At 39.9% G+C, this 20,910-nt stretch overlaps 2 protein-coding genes across 3 annotated transcripts in view; both read left to right on the forward strand.

The window, feature by feature from the left end:
• Positions 1–1,087: 1,087 nt before the first annotated feature.
• Positions 1,088–2,644, forward strand: nkx3-2 (NK3 homeobox 2). The gene is made up of 2 exons (XM_053324293.1): positions 1,088–1,460; positions 2,220–2,644. The coding sequence occupies exons 1-2, from the start codon at positions 1,088–1,090 to the stop codon at positions 2,642–2,644; spliced, it is 798 nt and encodes a 265-aa protein (XP_053180268.1).
• A 7,023-nt stretch (positions 2,645–9,667) lies between these two features.
• The window catches only part of rab28 (RAB28, member RAS oncogene family), a 29,959-nt gene continuing 18,716 nt past the window's right edge, over positions 9,668–20,910 (forward strand). For both annotated transcript variants that reach the window (XM_053324296.1, XM_053324295.1), the window contains exons 1-3: positions 9,668–10,065; positions 16,234–16,330; positions 19,325–19,413. In XM_053324296.1, coding sequence (XP_053180271.1) covers positions 9,991–10,065; positions 16,234–16,330; positions 19,325–19,413 — 261 coding nt within the window. In that variant the 5' untranslated portion in view covers positions 9,668–9,990. The remainder of the gene's footprint in view (positions 10,066–16,233; positions 16,331–19,324; positions 19,414–20,910) is intronic.

Below are 20,910 nucleotides of genomic sequence, written 5' to 3' on the forward strand. Positions count from 1 at the left end.
AGCCAACAGTGGGTCAACTACTAATTTTTGACTTTTGTTTCTGAATGCAAAATTTTTGGTTCGAGGCCTACCTGGTCATGGCGATTCATGATGCAGGCCTGCCAAGGAAGTGACAAAAACGAGAATCCCTGAGGCTTTAAGGTGTAATAAAAAGAAGACAGTGTGCGTCGGCAACATCCTGACACACAGTGGTCAGTGCCCAAAATATTACCCAAGAAAAAAAGAGTCCCTTTACGCACCGGACTTCCAAAAAGACCTGGATGATGAAGGGTTAAGCTTTAAAAATGATGTCCTATACTACAAATTTATTGTCCTAATGCTGCATTCAGGTCATGTGTAGAAAATGGGACACGGGAGGCTTCAGTTCTATTTTCTAGTGTTATTATTGTTACAGCTTTCTTGTCATATCAGAGTTTTACGCACGGGAACCTCGTGATTTTGACTACTCAAATTCCGATCACCACGAGTTCAGAGACATCTACACTTTAATAATAATAATAATAAATCCCCTCTAAATTAATTAAACAAAATAAACCAGCAATTTTGATTTCACAAAAAAAAGAAAGGCACAAAAATGGATCTGGAGTTGCTGCTGGAGTCAATTTGTGTGGTTGCAACGTGAATGTCAGTTTCACCTCCTGTGAAAAGCTTCCACCAAACTTTTCTTTCACCCTTAAACTTTTTCCCACCCGGTTGAAAGCAGCATGACGTCGTTTACAGTTGCCAATCCGGAGACGGGTTCCCTTCTCTCTCGACCAATAGGAGGCGACTAGGAGTGCCTGTCAGTCACAGGTGAGGGTGGATGGTTAAAAAAAACTTAGTGAAAAGGGCCGGAGACTGGAGCGAGCCCGGGCTGATGGCAGAGCTAAGCAGAGGAGCAGCATCGTGCCTGTGGATGTAGGAGAAACTTTCCACGGCTTCTCCCGCTGGGATGCGACCAGAAACCAACTGCTGGAGGGAAAAGTTAAGCGACAGCATTGCTCCACGGAGGGAGTAGCCTAAAATGTGGATGAACTGACATATGCTCCACTACTTGGGCCGGTTAATTACACAGCTTGAAGACCGAGCAAACTTCGCTTTTCTGAAAATGGCCGTTCGTGGCAACTCGCTGATGCCTTTCTCAATCCAAGCCATCCTGAACAAAAAGGACGACAGCCGACACTTGCCAGATTTGGACATGTGCTTCTCCAAGACTGCGTGCTGGAAAATATTTGGGGAGATGAACGGCGGGTCTGGGAGAGATGATGGGGAGTCTTGTGAGCCGACGGACCAGAAAAGCTACGACTCGGACTCGGGACTCAGCGATGACAACGACAGCAAGACTCCGGCCGTGTGCAAGTCGGAGAAGGACGGAGACCCTGTGTCGGATGTGCCGGAGGAAAGTCTGCAAGAGGAAACGGACCACGAATCTGCAGCTGTGGAAAACGCGAAGAGTGACAGTGAGCCGAATAACGCTACAGGTAAGTGCCACAGAAAGACTACTGCAAGACTACAAAGCAAAAAAACAAGTGTGGCTCTCTGATTTGATTAATAGTCCAGAAACCACAATGCTCCAATGAAACTTTAAAAGTGGCAAGTCTTCAATAAAAAGCCCAGTCCTCTCTTAATACCGTACTGATAAAATGACCAGACTGTGTTACTTTAGGATAATCAGGCCTGTTTGCTTATTTGCAAAACCTCTCCACATCCTGTTGACTATTACGCACGAATTAGCCTGTTTTTACGCACGAATATGAATGGTTGCATTGGCCCATCGTGAAACGTTGTCACTATAACACCAATGTTTATAAGCAGTAATTGCAGTTCTCATGGTTGTAAGCTAAGATATGCTGCATTGGCACAATTTAACTTCGGACTAAAGTCATAAACAACCAGAAACACACGATGTTGTATTTCAAGAAGCGATCTCGTCTTAATAAATAATGGTCTGCACTGTCGTTGTGGCGTCTAGGCCTGTGTGAAAACTTTCAGACATTTTTCACTTTAATTAAAAAAGTTACAGCATCCAGTGAACTTAGATAAATTCATAGAAGTGGATTTCTTACGGCGTGATTAAACAGGGAAATTAAAACCCTCGGTAATGTTCACTCTCCTTTCATTTAGTATCTCTCCCTTTTTTGTTACATCCAAAAACACACCAAGCTCACCTGAAATCAACAAATGCAAACAAATGCAGGAATTCACTTGCATGGCCCATCTGCGTGTCTCCCCTCTCTCAGACTCCAGCACCCTGGACGATAAGAACCTGGACCAGCCCAAACAGAGGAAGAAGCGCTCCAGAGCGGCCTTCTCCCATGCTCAGGTCTTCGAATTGGAGCGCCGCTTCAACCACCAGCGGTACCTGTCCGGACCGGAGCGGGCGGATCTGGCGGCCTCCCTGAAGCTCACAGAGACTCAGGTCAAGATCTGGTTCCAGAACCGCAGGTACAAGACGAAACGTCGCCAGATGGCCGCCGATCTGATGGCGTCGACCCCGGCGGCCAAGAAGGTGGCGGTGAAAGTTTTGGTGCGGGACGACCAGAGACAGTACAGCCCGGGAGAGATCCTGCGGCCCCCGCTGCTCTCCCTGCAGCCATCCTACTATTATCCCTACGCCTACTGCCTCCCTGCGTGGACACTCTCTGCGTGTGCGGGGAATCAGTGAGAACACGGTGACTGTATTTATTCATTTTTGTTTTATCATATTCGCTCCCAGGAAATCAAAGTGAGGAGACCAGAGGAGACTCATGCTCAGCGGCTCTGCCTCATCGGGTTGTCCAGGCCAGACCAGGGGTTCCCACACTTTTTTGTGTTTTTTCAACATCCTCAAAAACTGACTCCCTCGTTTAGTAAAACTCTGTCTCGAGGAAAGAAGTTGTAAAACTCTCTGAACTGTATATGAATGGAGAGACCGGACCTCCTTATAAAAATCAGTATGTTAACCTCTGAGGAGAGACACAGCAGTAACATTAAAGTGTTCCTCGCTCTGCTGGGGAGCCCCTTCAGGACCTCTGAATCCCCCAGGACCCCACTGTGGGAACCAGCGGCCTAAAACAGACTGAAAATGTCACCTTATGTTGGTTTTTATTTTAAATGCGCCTTCCTACCTCTGCAGTGATTGGAAATAGGCATATTCCATTGACTTTCAAATAACTGTCTCTGTTACAGGTTGTGTTTTTTTCTTGCTGTGTTTGTAAAGGTAAGATATTTCAGCACTTTTGAGCATATACATGACATTATTTCAATGTAAAACACATTATAGTGTGGGCATGTACAGTGTCAGACTGAAAACAGGCGTTTTGTTGTGTTATTGGCCTGAAAGTGACCGTGTGGCCAAAACAGGGCAACTCCTATTGAAATGTACATGTGTTCTTTGTGTTAAATGACTGTTTAGACCGAAAAACATTAAAACATATCAGGCATTACTATCATTTGGATGCAATTTTATTTTGAGACTTTTACAAAGTGCAATATAGACATTTCCTATTTGAATAATAATAATAGCAGTCAGAATTTACCAATAATTATAACAATCACTACAAAATAAAAACAGTTTTAGGAAGTGCTGTAATAGAAATTGACTTTTTATTTGACAAATCAGTAACTGACAGTCAGATAAAAGCATAAAAACACATTTATTAAAACACAGTTATAATCTGAGAGGTTATCTCATAGGTCCTACTTTCTTGCACAAACTGCTACAAAAATCTTCCCAAAGTTTGAACAAAGTGAAATTGGCCTTTATAAAATGTTAACCTGGTTTATAAATCACTTAATTGTCATTTCATCATTGGTTTGGGACTATTTGTTTCTGTCTGAGAGCACACAAAAAGTACTGACTAATAAACAGGAGCAATTTTCCACTAAAGCCACATATGCATTAAATAGAAGTGTGTATCATGTCCATTGTTCCAAGTCAAATAAGTTTATTTTAATGAAACTTCCTTATTAATTCTCCTCATCATCATCTCACCATGATGTTAGTGCTGTGATCTGATGCCCTGTAGGTATCATCTGGACCACTATAGATTTTTCCCCTAGACACACCTGTCAAACAATGATGAATAGCTGTGTGATTCCAGGACAGGGTAAACTGACAGCTACCTTTAGGGCTGCATGTCAACACAAGGAGAGGGGTATTGCAGGGTTAAGGAGGCCCATGTCACTGCGCCTAAATTTAAGTCAAGCAGGGTTAAAAACAAAAAAAAAAATAGATCCTCATTCTAGGTTGTTGGAGGATACAAAACATTGTAAATGTTTTCCCACAGGAACATTCTTGGAGGTTGTCTTTCACTGGATCTGAAGTATTGCTGGAGTTGTACTGGCCATTATTCTGTTTCTAGTAAAAGTTTGAGTGTTAAGCTGGGGTCTGTAGGGAGCTGCCGTACATCAGCAATCCTTCTTTGGCCTCATAAAACACCTCCATCCCTCTCAGACCTACACACACTCTGTGGGATGCTGTAAATCAGGATTAAAAAAGGAATTGAGTTTACTTTCTGACAGTTGGAAATGAGGCAGAAATAATAGTAACAGAACATAATATAATAATTCGAAACATGAACAATGACAGCACCAAAGATCCGCATTCATGGTGACACAGCTGGAAACATCTCTATTTTAGCACTGGCAGCACTGGTAGCACTGGCAGCACTGCAATACCACTGCGCTTTTACGCATGCATACGCCCTCACAGCAGGGTGTATACGCTTTTGGTACATCAGTGTCCCATCTTTTTTTTTAACCCTATATGGTAAAAACAGTCCCCCCTGTTCAAACACGGCGCCTATTTGTCCTAAAATCTGATCTCCTTGATGCAGGTATGAGCCACCCGAGGCCCTCTGTAGCGGCAGTGATGCTCCTCATTGGCTGCCCTAGAGCTTAAAGGACTGAGAGGGATACTGAAGAGTGGACCGTCCCACATAACTTCCTTTCATACCTGCATGTGGAGATATCTGATATAGAGGGACATGTCGCTGATTTTTGTTTTATCCTTTCAGCCTGCGATCGTTGAAATGCAAACACCCCCATCAGTGAACATTAGCCCCATTCCAGCGTCTCCCCGTTATTTTTTTTTTTCATAGTTTACGTTTAATGCGTGGGAAAAATATTCAATTTATAGATTAATATGTTGTGACTGTCATTGCTGACAGAATAAGACAGAAATTCATTTGGATTTTATTAAAAACAGGAGCTCCTTTACGCACGCATTTATGGATCATTAAGCACAAGTAACCTATTTTTTCATATTATTTCTCAAAGAATCAATCTATTTTTAATCTTTAAAAACTACTCTCTCTATCTCAGGAGAAAACGCACACCTTGGGAATTTGGAAAATTGTTAGTGAATAAAAAGAAATCAGATTTTACCAAACAGAAATCTGACACATCCGCACTGCCACACTCCATTTTATTCTATGTAATTTATTTGTCAAATGATTTCTCTTCTTATTCCCGTGTAAATTATAGCATAGGAACTTTTTTCTGAAACGAGATCTGGCCTTCGATCTCCATGGTGTTGTGGGTCAAGGAAAAATTAGCCGTCTATTCTTGACTTTTGTTCAGAGCAGTAATTATATTAATTTACAGAGAGACTCCGCAGGTGTTGTTTCATATCAAGTAACAGTACTATCATAGAAAATTGGCATTTAATAGACATTATCTGACACGTAATACACAGCCGGGAGTAAACTACAGGCTATATTATACTCGATTTAAGTGAGATGAAGGCAAATTAGAGTTCTGTGTTCACATCTAAAGGTGATCATGAATCCCGTACTGTCGGGTAATTCTGCGGCAGAGCATGCAAAGAGGAGCAACTGTGGGAAATAAGACAGTTTACCCCAAATTATAAAATATATTTCTCCCAAATTATCCTTCAAAAATGGTCACGTGAGAAATCCAGTGTTAATGAGTCTTTAAATAATTCCTTTTAACATAGGATTTGGTTGGTAGGTTGTCTTAAACTCACAATCTCTTCATTTACTTTAAAATAGAAACTAAGAAAGAAACACAATAAAACGTTTTTTTTTAAAATGAGATTAACTTCCCAATTTCAAGATTCACATTTAAAAGAAAATCTTTGGCAGATTGACAATCTATGAAACAGGTGACACGATCTCGTCAATGCAAACCGGACAGAAATTCAGTATTTTAAGATCTGATGACAGGTGAATGTAATTTATTTTCAGAATTTATAATCGAGAATAAATCATGTTAGAGCTCCCTGAATTTTCAGATCATATACAGATGCCAACTTTTAATGAATGTAACAAAAGAAATTTAACATAACACACGATTTTAGGATTATAAATAGCGTGTTATATAAACGAGCACAAATCCATAAAGACTGGCTGGTTTCATCTATTTAAGCATTTAAACATTTTCATCTCTATTAATTGGCTTAACTAATGTGGGCCTATATTTATTAAGGTATCGTCATGTTGGGCGTCAAAAAGTGTAAAACTCTAACAAATCAATTGAAAACTACTTGATCTTTTTACCAAACACTTTTAATTGTGGACTGTAAAATTAAGAACAAAACAAAAAACCAAAAGAAATTAATTCAATTTTTGTTAGATATATATAATTATTAAGGAGAGGAGGAGTATGCAGATTGCTTCATTAATCGGGAAGTCATCAATTTGCTGCAACAGCTTTCAAATATCTCATTAATAAATGGATGTTATAGCCTAAACTTTACCGTATAAAGGGTTAATTTGCACAAACTGATCACAGCAGCAGAATACACCATTGAAACTAACTAAATTGAATTAATAAATGATTGTAAACTGCTGCTACAGCACATACGACTGACCGTCTCGTCTTTGCTCTGAAGCGTCCTTTAAAAAATAAAATAAAATAAAAAAATAATTAAGTTTCATTTTCCTCCAGACCTTTTTGTGTCCGGTTGGGAAGCTGCCAATCTCACCCTCATAGTGAACTGACCTGACAGTCACTTCCACCTGCTTCAAAGTGCTCCAGGTGCAAATTCCTCCTCATCCCCCATGAGAGCGACATCCTTCCCCCTGCAGAGAAAAGCAAGAGTGAAAGACGAGGCTGGCTTGTAAAACACCACAGTCAATATTCTTCTCTGATATGACAAAACATATAACATAAAGACGCACAATATTCAGTCGTAATAAACACCATCATCAAACATAAGCCTGTGATATGTGCAGTGGAATTTGTGCATTTGAAGTGTTTTGTTTTTTAGGATTAAAAAGATTTGTTTTGAAAATTTCCAACAACAGAGTAAATATAAAGGAAATTTGGTATACTTTATAAAAAGTAAACATAGACATGTTTTGTGTATGATCCCAGGCTGCAGATTGCAGGTCTCAAAACTTCCTCCGAGAAATCCTTTTTGTGTCCTAATACTCCTTTTTGACAGATTAGTGTTTAATAAGACTATAATAGGCTGGAGCACAAGGTCACTGACACAGAATATTATATTCCAATGAATTTTGGTGTGATGTTTTCCTTCAAGGACAAATTTACTGCAAACATATAAAAACATACACAATTTAAACAGCTGGAAAACACACCAGGGCCATTAATTCAACATATAGCATAAAAATTCTACATTTTGCTTGTTTGTATTAAGCAGCGAGTCTTGAACTAATTTGGAATAATTTATAAATACAGCAAAGAGTAATGGCACAAAAGAATTGGATTTAAATGATCTGTTTTGTCAATTTAGTCAAGACTGCAGCTACAATTTGCCAATGATGGTCATATTTCATTTGGTAAATACATCAGTGTGACATCTCGAGCAATCACATTACACAGCTGCTAAGATATTCCTTCGAGCTGTGGCAAACTGGGAGACTGTTCAGCTGTTGAGTAGTGGAAAAATGAATGCGTCTCTCTACGAACAGAAAGCTTCAAGACTAATGTTAACTTTTGAAAAGTCGATTAACACCGCAAAACCTCCCATTTTTTTTCAAGTAAAACCCTTAAAGGTGGCTGCAAGTGTTTATTGACCCCTGTCAGATTTAAAACTGTTTGACAGCTGGGAACTGTAATTTCATTCAGGTGAAGCTAAATCATCATATAGTCCTCATAATCAGCACCTAAAGCTTGTATGTGCACATGTATGGGATGATAGGCAGCTCATAAGATTACTGCACGGAGGCAAGTAAAACACCATGGCCATGAGAAGTATAATATAAATTTGTTTTATTATCAATATCAATGGAAATATCTCGTGCAGTAGTTTTCAGCTGCAGGCACTATTTTATATAGTTAATTGAGGAATATACAATATAATAGTAACATTTTATTGTAAATATGAAATATTACATTGATTGATGCCTATAGTCTATTCATGAACGATTATTAGTCCTATTCTTAAATCAATGGGATTACAGTATATGTACCCTGCGCAAGAGAGTGTGAGTGTGAGTGTGTGTGTGTGTGTGAGAGAGAGAGAGGGAGAGAGGGAGAGAGAGGGAGAGAGAGAGAGAGCAAATGGGAGAGAGAAAGACAGACAGATGAAGAGGCAAGATGACATTAAACTCTGCACACTACATTAGAATGATATTATTAACAAAATGTGCTTAAAGTAGCCTATCAAAACTAAAATGGGTCATTATGCAAAGGGTCACTTTAAGAGTGTTACCGGCTATCTTATATTATTGAATTATTACAATTTATCACTATTACTTATAATTAAAGTGTGAGCAGCATTTTGCTTGAGCATCATGATGAAAAAAGGTACGAGGAGCTTTTAGCCTGACTACTTTTACTTATAATATACAACAATGCACCATATTTTATAAACTGATCATATTGTTTCCATTACAAGAGAACTGCATTATAATGATATTATTGACAAAAATGTGCCTAAAGTATCAAAACTATTAAATTAGTCATATGCAGAATGGACCATTTAAGAATTATTATTATTATTATTATTATGACTGTTACTAAACTTATTATTAATGTATAGGCAGCATTTAAAGTAGGCTAATGGTGCAATAAATTGGTCAAGGAGCTTTTAGCCTTGCTACTTTACATACAGTTGAGAAGTTCAAGGCTAGATTAGTTATCCCCAAGGGGGCCTGGGCACTGAAGCTCTGCCCCCCCCCCCCCCCCCAAAACAACTGAATAAAATCACTGCTTTTTGACAGTGATTATCAACATCAAGAGAGTGGGTAAAGCCTAGTGTCATATTTCTGTGGAGCCCGTCAAAATAAATAAATAAATAAATATAAAGCACACACATTTTTTTCCCCCATAATTGAGGGCCCCTTTCTGCTCAAGGCCCCCTTGGGCACTTGCTCATGTTGTAGATCCGGCCATGGAGAAAGTTTAGTGTGTGGTAGGGCATCATATTTTATGAGCGGATCATGTTTTGTGTGTAGGCATTTTGCAAAGTAACTCGTAACAATAGAATTAGCTGTCAAAAAACGCAAAAGTATTACCCTAAAAAATAATAGAAGAAAACTATGAAACATATGAAACCTCAAAAAGCTGTACTTAGTTACTTTCCACCGCGTAAACAAGATGTTATGCTTTCTTCAGCTAATGTTAGGCCTGTTTTTAATGTTTTTTAATGTGATTTTTAGTGTTTTTATACTCATACTGTAACTCTTGTTACCATGGCAACGGCAACGCGTCACACATGGGACGGAACCATACTGCCGACTGCGGGGTTTCCGGTTATGATATTTTCCTCTGACATAAACACAGCTTCTGCGCGATAACGTTAATATCTGCCTAGCAAAATCGTGTCATGGGGTTTGTTTTTTTGTTTTAGAGTGGATGTTGGATCGTTGAATCAGAAACACCTTGTACACTGAGGCAGCACTGTATGAGTGGATCACTCCGAGCACAGCGTCTGTGTTGTAGAGTCAAAATGGCGTCTGCTTGCCCACTCAACGGTCGTTTAATCCATCTGTGATTAGCACTGGCAGCTACATTCAACAAGCAGTCACCAGCTGCTACTGTTTCGGGTTATCCCCCCCACAAACACACAGATAGCTACTTGTCCGGGCACATTTCAGCATCATGTCGGACTCGGAGGAGGACAGCCAAGACCGACAGCTGAAGATTGTAGTGATTGGAGACGGTGCTTGCGGGAAGGTGAGACCAACGCCGACGCACATAACTTTCACATAAACGTTACTGAAGTCAACCTTTCATGTCTAATATGTTTTCATAATAACTGTCATTGTGTGTTACACGACGGTTTAATCCGTATGCTGCTCTTTACAACGCTCGCCGTGACGCTGCGGTGTCTTCCAGTCACCATGGTGACCGACGCTAATGTTGCTAAGTTGCTAGCAATCATAGCAACGTGATCGAATGTTATAACGTCGAGTGGTGGAAGAAGCATTCAGATCTGTTACATAAGTAAAAGTGCCAACACAGCAATGTAAAAACACTCCATTACAAGTAAAAGTCCTGCGTGAGAAGTCCTACTTAAGTACATAAGTAGCATCAGTTTGATGTACTTAAAGTATTACAGTAAAAGTAGTCATTTAGTCCCTCTGACTGTACACCATTATAAATGACATTAATTATTGATACTGAAGCATCAGTGTGTAAGCAGCATGTTACTGTTGTAGCTGCTGGAGTTGGAGATGGTTTGAACTACTTTATATATGGTTAGCTAGTTTAGTTCTGTGCTTCTCAACTTAGGGGTGGAGACCCTTCAAAGGGTCACCAGATAAATCTGAGGGGTCATGAGATGATAAATGGGAGAGGAAAGAAGAAAAAAACTAAGTTCTGATACACAAATGTGTTTTTGATGCGTTTGGATTGTTAATCTAATCTTTGAACATTTATTGAAATTAAATCACGTGAGAAGTTTAGAGGGAAAAATTAGTATTGATTGATATCATAAAAAATGTGACAAAAAGGTCACATGTCTTATTCACATGCTCACGTGTCCAGTTTAGGAAACTGTCCAAATGGAAGGATTTTTTTAATAGAACATCTGAACTTAATTTTGTCTGCCTCAGTGATCACTTATTGTTTAAAGAGTTACTCATCAGCTGTTAAAGGCAGCAGGGAGATATCGACTGCACCATTTATAACCACCATACTGAAAATAATTGGTGGTGATAGAGACATATTGTTGTCACAGTTACCAACCTGTAATAGGAGATAGTTTTGTCAGATAGTTGTTTGCATTCATACGCAGTTTACAGTTCAGTGTAAAGAACTTTCCTCTTATAATCAGATTTTTACTGTTGTTGTGGACATTTTACAAGGTACAGTGCTGCTGACTGTGCCTAAACTAACAATTTAATTTAATAACTATTGTGTACAGAGATGTTTTTATCTTACTGGGATGAATTTGTGTGTCTTACAAGGAGGAGGAGAAACTGAAACTCCAAAAATCTGTGAGGAAAAAAATAGTCTAAGTGATGACCAGTGGTTGATAATATTTCAGATGCAGCTCTGTTGTCAGTGAGAGATATGTAGAAAGCTGCTACAATCTGCGAAAAGTTGGCAGCAGACGTAGCATTTTATTGCTTCACTGCTTGACTGTAATTTTCCTACATAGAAATGAGCGATTGTTAGAAAATTAGTTGGCTGCTATTTCATTAACATATCTTTGTAAATTAGTGTTGCTACTAACAACATCATACTCAAATCTGACCACAACCTTGAGCCGCCTGTAAGTCTCCCAAAACCGACAATATGTAGGTTTAGAAATGACGCAGTAGTAGTAGTAGTAGTAGTTAGGAGGCCCATTCACACTAACTGAAAGTGAAGGAATTTATGTCAGTTAGAGCTTCAGATGGTTTAAATGAGTGATTGCACAGAGAAAGTACGGCGTTAGAAAAACTATAAAAAATCCTAAACGTGATGGTAGATTATGGACGTGTAGTAGTAATAACATGTTTAAAATTCCCTGAATACGGCACCTTAAGTAACTCAGTATTAATATTATTACTGCATGGTAAAGCTAAAGACAAATGATGATAAATGGATCAGTATGCAAAAAAAGTAATGTCGCTGTGTGAGAACTGCTCATACTCGATATGAAGATCTAAACATTTTTCGTTCTTAAGTAATCAGCGATGTGATCGGTGGGAAAGAGATGCAACCTTGAAAAAAAAGCATTTCCTCACAGTTGAGTCTGATCTTGTAATTCAAGTTTTGAAGCCAGTTTTACGGAGTCAACTTATGTCTGTGGTTATTCTGATAGCATAACGGATTTAAATCTGGCACAAATCTGTCGTTTTAAACCTATTAAGTTTACCCTGCCTTTAATCCATGCTGGGTGTGCTAATGAATTTATCGAGGTGTAAGCTTGTAGTGACACGCCCACACCTCCTCTGAACCCCCGCATGGTCGCACTGCATCCCCACATATGGTCTGAACGCAGCCCAAGACGTACGCCGTGAAGAAATTATATGTTGTTGTTTTTGTCTGCTAATCTAATATTGGTTACTCATCTAAAGGGTCTCATTTAAATTATAGGTAGGTTTATAGACAAAATTGAACACTGTTGTTTGGCCTAATTATCAAAAAAAAAGACATTTATGCCTAAATTAAATAGATAATAAATAAAGCATTTTGAGGAAATCATATAACTTTCCTTTAAAAAAAAAAAAAGGCAGGAGTGGAAAATAATTCTTCTTGTTATTCACTTTTATTAACTTTGATGTTACTAGGCATCTCATTTGCACTTCAGTACACATTTCCACAAATAATTTAAAAAATATTTAGTATATTTTGGTTTTTATTAGGTGTATTTCCACCAGGATACGTTGCTCCTATTAAGGTATAAAAATGTATGTATGTATCTCCTGGTGCACTTTGCCTGTTTAAGAGTTGAGTACAACAAAATTATGAGTACACAGTACGACACAGTCTCACACGACCACACAAGTCTAAACTAAACTAAAAAAACAAATAAATAAATATGAGAGCAAACAGCAGCCAGCTTGTGATGTTATACTTTATTTATTTTATGTAGATAGTACATCAACGTTTGTCACACAGTTCAGGACGGTTTAGGCTGTTCTCTGTTATCCAGCACATCACAGCTGATAAAGGAAGCTACGGTTGGCTCAGCCTGGCTCCTGCATGCAACTGGTGATTGCTTACGTTGGGTGTATCTCTCTTGTTCTGGCCAAGGACCCCCTTCTGCATTTGGCTCCAGAATGGGGCCCCATTTGACAAAAAAAAAAAAAAAAAATCTGGATAGTCGATGTGAGAAATGTTGCTACTGTCTCATTTGATAGATTAAAACAACAACGCGGAGAAACTCACACACATGAAGACTTATTTTCTCAGTGCAGTTGTCTCTCCTTTTCCTAAATCTACTCAACGCCCTAGGGTGCTGTCGGGATCTGCCGGTGCTGCCCCTTCCCTTTTCAAAACCACTGGACTGAAGCATTCAGTATATTCACTAAAATCATGTAAAGGATGTAGATTAAACAGGCCTAACGTAAATCCACAGCGTTGGAATTTTTTCTTAGTCACACCAAACAATCATTAGCAGCAAACCACGGAGGTTGTCATGACAATTCAGCTATGTTTCTTCTTCACTGCATCTCGAATCCCCCGAATGAATGAGTGTGAATGTAAGTCTGGGACGTCAAGTGCTTTTCAGCTACACATCCCCTTTCCTTTCCTAACTAATCTCTCCTTCCTCTGGGAGAAAGAAAATGAATGTAGCAGTAATGGTGAGACCCGATGAGAAAAATGAATGTTCTCATTCTGGAAAGTCGACATTTTCTTTTGGGGAAGGGGGGGAGCGCAGAACACACACAACTCAGTCAGTTCCCAGTAGATACGCTACATTAATAACCCTCCTCACACCGCTGCCAGGTGTCAGCTCGTCACTGTCTGAATGACTTACCTGCTTGTCTGTTTTGGGCAAAAAACAGGAGCCCTGCCCCCCATTTTGAGTAGGCACCACTGACTGACATCTTGAATGCCGTTTCCCCCCTTATTAATGTCAATTTGCTCAGCAAATTGCAATCGGATCAGTTTTTCTTGGACAGCATTTTCGGTGGTATTTTTGCTTGTGGTTGGTTGTCCATTCAGAAATATAGCGAGATGTGGGAAGGCTTGTCCACCTGAGCAAGATGTTTTTAAAATATGGAGTCTCACATTTAGCCAGGCTCTTAAGGCTCTGGGCCTGACTTACACACAAGTCTATTTTTCAACCTGAGTTTTAAGTCACTCAGTATTTCTGAGTATTTGCTGTTTTCTTTCCCCATAGGGTGAAGAGAGCGTTAGATACAGGTCTTACTGTGTCAACGTTGCTCTTCACAGTTAGATTGATTCATTTTAACGCTGCAGAACAGCCACATTTTAATCTGTTTTATTGTTGGAGGAGAATAACGACCCAGTCTTGATGCCATGCTGCAAAAATGCACTGCATCGCTCATATGAGTTGCATCACATGTGAACGTAGACGGCTTGCCATATTTTTTTTCCTCTCTCTCTCAGTTTCTTGTTTCAGTCGAACTTCCCCCATTTCCCGGCATTGGTATCACTTGTGACCCTGTGCTGTTCTCTGTTGGAGTGTCAGGATTACGCCAGCTTTTACATTCGCTGGTTAGTTCCAATTGTATGGTGGAAAAAAAGGACTACGTCGAGGGAGGAGAGCCAAGCTACTGGAATGCCAAGACAAATGGCCGACTAGGCCAACGCGAGCATGTGGAATAAATTTTTGCTGTCCAAGCTTGTTATTCCTGTGTTGTCAGTGATTGTTTGGGCTACTTAAATGGCCGATTTTCTCCTTGTTGCGTCAGTCACCTCTAGTAATTTTTCAGTCACTCTTGCGTCTATGACATGCTCTGCAGGCTGAGATTTAAAAAGTCTGTTAGGTTTAGTGAACTTTTAGGTGGGTGGATAAAACATTTTTCTGCTCCTCTGAGAACACGTTAACCAAGAAAATCATGGTGCAAAAATCAGGATAAAACATTCAGTGTGTTTAATTAAAAGTTTAAAAATTAAAAGCTTGGATACACATAAAGGTTTGATATGAAATTTGGCTTCGACTGTGACAAATCAGTGCCTCAGGAATGCCAAACAGAGACCCATGTTCGCTTGACAAATCTGTGGTTAAATTACATAAAGGTTATCCTAATTATATTTTACCGCGTCTTCCCTGGAGTAACTTAAATAAAATCTAGTCTAATTTGAAACATTATTTGGTTAAACTTAACACCATCATTAATAGGAGGGAGATAACAGCGCCGGTTGGATTGAAAGAAAGAATTTGGTTTTTAAACCCTCTAACTCTCACTGATTGTCAAGAACCATATTAAAATGCATTTGCTGCCACATGAACACTCAGGGAATCCCATTGCTTCACTTCTCTGTTGTGTTTATGTAAGCACACTGCTCTAAAGATAGCTAATAGACGTTCAGCACTTCATTTTTTTCCCTATCCTCATCCATCAAAATGAATTAAACTTGGCATGTCAAGCCTGAGCTATGAATTCCCATGGATTTCAGGAGAGCCCCTAACATGCTATTTTTTTTTCTACCCCCCCCTCCTCCTCACCCCTTTTACTCCTCAAACACAACAGTGACAGTGATGGAGGTTTTATAATTTGTGGCAATTATTAGGTCTGCAGTCTGGAGACATGACACATACTCCCGACACCTGTTTTTGCAATTTCTCGTTGATTTTCACTGTCACAGCCTCGCCGGAGCGGCAAGACGGCAGAGGAGGCAGACAATTACATCAGCGTAACCTTCCAGTCAATCACAAAGTTTTTTGAAGGTGCTTTAAATGGATTTTTGTAATGATGAAGTTAATGTCCTGTCTCGGTTACATCACCTAAGAATTATGGCTGTGCACTATTTGGAGGGGGGAAAAAAAGAGTTGTGTTGTGATATGATAAATTATACCGTTGTATTTTTGTAACTGCTTTGAAGATAAATATTAGAAAATGAAATATTGTAAAAAAGCTTAGTTTGGCATTTGCTTCAGTGTGAATGAAATCAAAGTTTTTCTAGTTCTGCTTACCTCTGAAATATTACTTTTTCAGGAAGTGCATTAATATTCTGTATATTTTCCCTGGATGGAGTTTTGCAGCATGTAGCATTTTGCACCAGGGCTAGTGACCCATGGCCTGAACTGTATGTGTGAATATTGTTTATAAGCTGAGGCTGCTCTGTAAGCTACACTAAAAGCATTTTTCTTTTCTTAAATATTTAAATGCTTAACGTCTTAAAATTATGCCTTTTCTTCATTGGTTCTCCTGATTGCTGGAGAACTGCTTTGGCACTCATTCACTACGTCTCTCCCCTTTTGTCTCTCTGTTTCAGACATCACTCGCCACCAGGTTTGCACAGGAGGCCTTTGGGAAGCAGTACAAACAAACCATCGGCCTGGATTTCTTTCTGAAGAGAATAAGCCTTCCAGGTGAGACACCTTTATAATCTTTTGGGAGCGCTCGCTTGTTCAGAGACTCGGCATGGACACGCGTGGTGCACAAGCACGTAATAGCAGCTTGCAGACTTGTTATTGCAGTAAAATACTTTGGATGTGTGTATTTGAAGGTTGTACACAGACAGTCTGACTTAACCGTTAATTGTTTTTAATGCCATAATATCGACCTTAAGCCCGTGTTTGTGTGTGAACATTATCAGTGCTGAAAAGATCCCGAATATTACTTGAGGGTGTAACAAAGAGGCCGTTTCTTCCACCGTCTCTTCTCTTTCTGTCGTATTTCTATCTCTCATATTTTCTTGTGCGATTTGTATTTTCTCGGTCTGACATTTCCAGGCAGAGCTTAAGTTTATTCTTCAGGTTAAGTTGGGAGCTGAATGTGTCTTTTCTGGTAGCTCCTCATTGTAGAGTGTCTGCCACTTCTCAGGCTTATTCACTCTGAAAGCTCTTCTCTCCAGAGCAAACAGCACACTTTTTTTTTTTCCTTTTTCTTTTTTTTTTGACTCCACAAGGCCAATGGACAGCTTATGTCCAAACGGGCGAGCCTTGCTCATAATTCTGTGGGCACAGTACAGAGTAAATACATTAACATTTTATATTCATATCGCTGATCCCCAAGTTCAACTGATCTTTGTCCTGCACCACATAAAACATTCATGCTCTTATTTGTTTATGTTGAACCCACAGAAATAAAGCCATACTCTGTATCCCCCTTAGATCTGTAAAATAAATGTTTATTGACTAATGCTATATTTAGATGAAAGTACTCCATTTTTACTTCCTAGCATGTGAAATGGGGATTTTCAGCATTTTAAATGGCATTGCTTAAAACTCTGCCAAAGCCTAAGCTCCAGAAATCTGCAAAGTGCCTCCATTCTTTCATTACTAATAAAACAACATTAAGCAAGGGCAAATTAAGTGCTAAAAGTAAAAGTTATGCTGATTTGTGAGTTGGCTGAAGGATTCTATTTTGATTCTGTGTCAGTTTCAGCTTATGAGACTTAGGAGAACTAAACCCCCAAAAATGTTGTGGTGGAGTCAGAATGAAAGGAGCCAACCATAAGCACAGGCTGGGCTCAACTCCTTAATACGAACTCGAACAAATGCTGTTAATCGCGTGACTTCTCTTTCCAGTAAGTTCTTTCCTGAAATAATTACTGTACATTTGAGTGCTAAACTGTAAACCTTTGTTTAAATATAGTGTACATACGTCTGTATCAATGGAGCAGCAACAACACGGGTTCAACACTAGAGTTGTTAAATGGCCCATTTTCTGGGGAATTGGGTGTTGATGAGCTGATGAAGAGGAGGGTGGCTCTGCAAGCTGGGTGGTCCCCCCCCCCCAAACTTTGTTAGGACCCCCACCCTGCCTTGTATTGGAGAGGTTGTGTGGCTCTCCGGGTCTCTGTGGGGCTGTAAGGGTCTTTTGCAGCGGGGGGGAGAGTAGCCTATAGCCAGTGCTGGCCCCTCTCACCATGAAGGCCCAGCTTGTCAAACTTAATGTACATTTTCCAACGCAGGGAGAGGTGAGGCGAGGCCGACTGGCACACAACAGCCTCCTCTGTGTGTGCTTTTTATAACAATACCTCTTCCAGATGTCTCGGCCAAACCAGCGAGGTACAGGCAGCGAAGGGGATCGACCAGAGATGGATTTAACTTGATAAATTCTTTCGAACCCTGACTGTCGGAAGCTGCTGTGCCTGTGTCGGCTTCACATAGAGATCAAGCTGAGAGGAAGATCTCTTAATCAACTTTAACCATCTAATTGTCCGACTTTATCAGTTTTAATGTTTGTCTGCCAGTCTGGGAGGTGCAGTTTCTACTTCTTACAAAAGCACGAGCAGAAAAAACGTCGGCGGTGTCGAGTCAGCGTGAATCTTTGAAACACAAATAAAGCCAGTGTCCGAGCACAGTGGATGGGCGGTGGATGGCTCTTTATAACACCAAGGAACCGTTATTCATTGCACTCCTCAATGTAGCTTTACATTGACACTGTATAGTCTGGATGTAGTGACTGTGAACCTCAGCATTTCCTCCCCTCGTTTTAAAAAGGGGACTTATGAAGGGGTTGAGTCGTCCAGCCGTGTCCACAGTGTACGCTCTGCTCCCCATCGCCGCTCCAGCCCAGCGCAGGGCCTTCATCACACCAACATAAACTCCTCGCTGTCTGGTCCTACCTCCTCCTCTCTTTTTGACTTTTTTTTTTTACCACCCCTTTCATTTTCCAGAGGAAGAAAATATTTATTTGGATTTGGTTTTTGTGCCCTTCTTTCTCTCTCTCATTCAGTCCTTCTTTCTCTTTCCACTGGCATGAGGACAAGAGTCTTCTTTTCCTCTTGTTTTTTGTTTAATTATTGCTATTTTCCTTAACAGTACATAATTCTCCTCACTTTCCTTACTTGGCAGGATATGGCACAATGCAAACAGCTCTTCCCAGGCTAATAAGAAAGTCTTTTTTTTTTTTACTGCCAGGGTATTGAGAATGTTTAAATTAGAGGGTAAGCGTACCTATTCATCCCCCTTAATCTCTGAGCTGGATATTCTTGGATGTGAGGTGTGGGTGACCTGCCAGGCAAGAGTGCTTAGCTTGAAAGATTAATCCCTGATTTATTGTTTCCATTATGTACATCAACAACGTTGACTTTTATTATAGAGATCACTCACCCAAAATGCAGGCTCCAGTTACAGCTGACTTGTTATTTCCCCATGATTATAAACTTTGTTAAAACAAACAATGATCAAAAAGGGCAAAAAACATCCAAGGCGGAAACCTGAAAATTACAGCGTCATTATGTTACTGCTCATTTTGTCAAACATTTGATTTAATTGAATAACAGACAAAAGCCTTTCTAAGAAAGAAAGGCGAACATGGACTCAAGCTGATTTTTTAAAACATATTTTTTTGTCATTCAAATGTCAATCGTTATTTTATATCACAGGTTATCCTTTTTCCTTTTTCCCCTTTAGGCAATTTGAACGTGACCCTGCAGGTGTGGGATATTGGAGGACAAACGTTAGGAGGGAAAATGCTGGATAAATATGTGTACGGAGCTCATGTAAGGTCACACACACACACACACACACACACACACACACACACACACACTTACTGCACTTGAGTCTTTTTATCCCTCCAACATGAAGCTAAAAGTCGAACTGTCATGAACTCAGTGTCAGGAAGAAGGAAGGAAATGCACAAATCTACTGTGATAACTGTCGTGACAATGGTGAAAGAGTCAAAGGAAGCACAGGAAGAATTAGTTTCCAGTTCCCTGAGTGGAGCTGTATTGGTGACTCTGGTCAGGCTTATTATTGCAGCTTCGGCAGCTTCATTCAGAACCTGCCACTCCCTCCCTCTGCAGACATATCATAATAAACTGACATTTGAATTCACGGTGAGTGTAAGCAGGTCAACAGAGCTTTAAAACTCTGCCAAATCTCTACCATTTAAAGAGCTGTAATATTTTGCTGTTTCATGTAAAATTTTACATGTTGTTATTATTGCATATTGTAGTTAGCAGGAAAAATATTAAAAAACAATGTATATTTATTATCCAAACTTACTCCAACGGTAAAGTAATTTAAACTGAAACTATTTAAGGGAGTATTTGATTATATTCTTCTCAAAATGAAGGAGCCTTGGGGAATAATAGGTTACCAAATTATGTATTTTACTCATTTAATGCTTTTCCAAGGGAAAAGTGAACAAACTGAACAATGTCCTGATTAAAACGACAGCTGTTCCCTGTAATTTGTGTCAGTTTGTACATGTGCTAGCAACATCAAGCGTCCTCAGGTTGCCGTGCTGCTACAGACGAGCGCTTTCTGTCACCCCCAGTATGTTGATTTTTTGAAGAGGACTGCTTCAAGACGACACGCCTGGGTCTAATATAACCACACAAGAACACAAGACCTAGCGTTTGGGTGCAGGGAGGGAAATCGTCACCATTCACCAGTGATACACAAGTACACCTCAGTCATATTTGATTATAGAAGCGAGGCAAACATCTGTATGAGTTTTTTTTTCCCTTTCCATGAATCTACTAGGCTTTAAAAATAGCGAAAGTGACACATTTATTGGCATTTTTCTGTGTGCTGCTCTAAATCGTGCACTTATTGTTTGTACATTAACCATATCTGCCGCTCTTCCTTTTGCAGTCACTCTCCTTCACCAGCGAGATGTCGTACATCACTGCCACATTACGACACTTTGCTTAGGGAGTTTCTCGTCGGCGCTGTATGAAAACTTTAACACCTATTGTTCGGCACTATGCGTCATGTAATCAATCATTGCTGTTTCGGAGAGACGCGCAGTAATTGTCAGAGACGTAAGCTGTCGTCACCGACCTTGCGTGTTGTGACAGCGCGTCTGCTGAACAAAAAGGAGCAGACACCCCTTCAGTCGTGTTGCATCATGCAGCAAAAGTAGAAACATTTACCTTGGCTCACATTAATTTCCAGCACAAGCTGAAGTAATGATAGCAGATAGTTGAGCGATGTGATAATTTGTTTTGAATTATGCCATCAGCTCTTCTATCTGTGTTTACTTTTTG

Source organism: Scomber japonicus, chromosome 8, assembly GCF_027409825.1.
Source record: "Scomber japonicus isolate fScoJap1 chromosome 8, fScoJap1.pri, whole genome shotgun sequence".
Classification (NCBI taxonomy): Eukaryota; Metazoa; Chordata; class Actinopteri; order Scombriformes; family Scombridae; genus Scomber; species Scomber japonicus.

Coding starts and splice junctions, on each gene's coding strand:
- nkx3-2 (XM_053324293.1), top strand. CDS start 1,088: ATGGCCGTTCGTGGCAACTCGCTGATGCCTTTCTCAATCCAAGCCATC. Junction 1,461..2,219: donor TGAGCCGAATAACGCTACAG/GTAAGTGCCACA, acceptor CCCCTCTCTCAG/ACTCCAGCACCCTGGACGAT.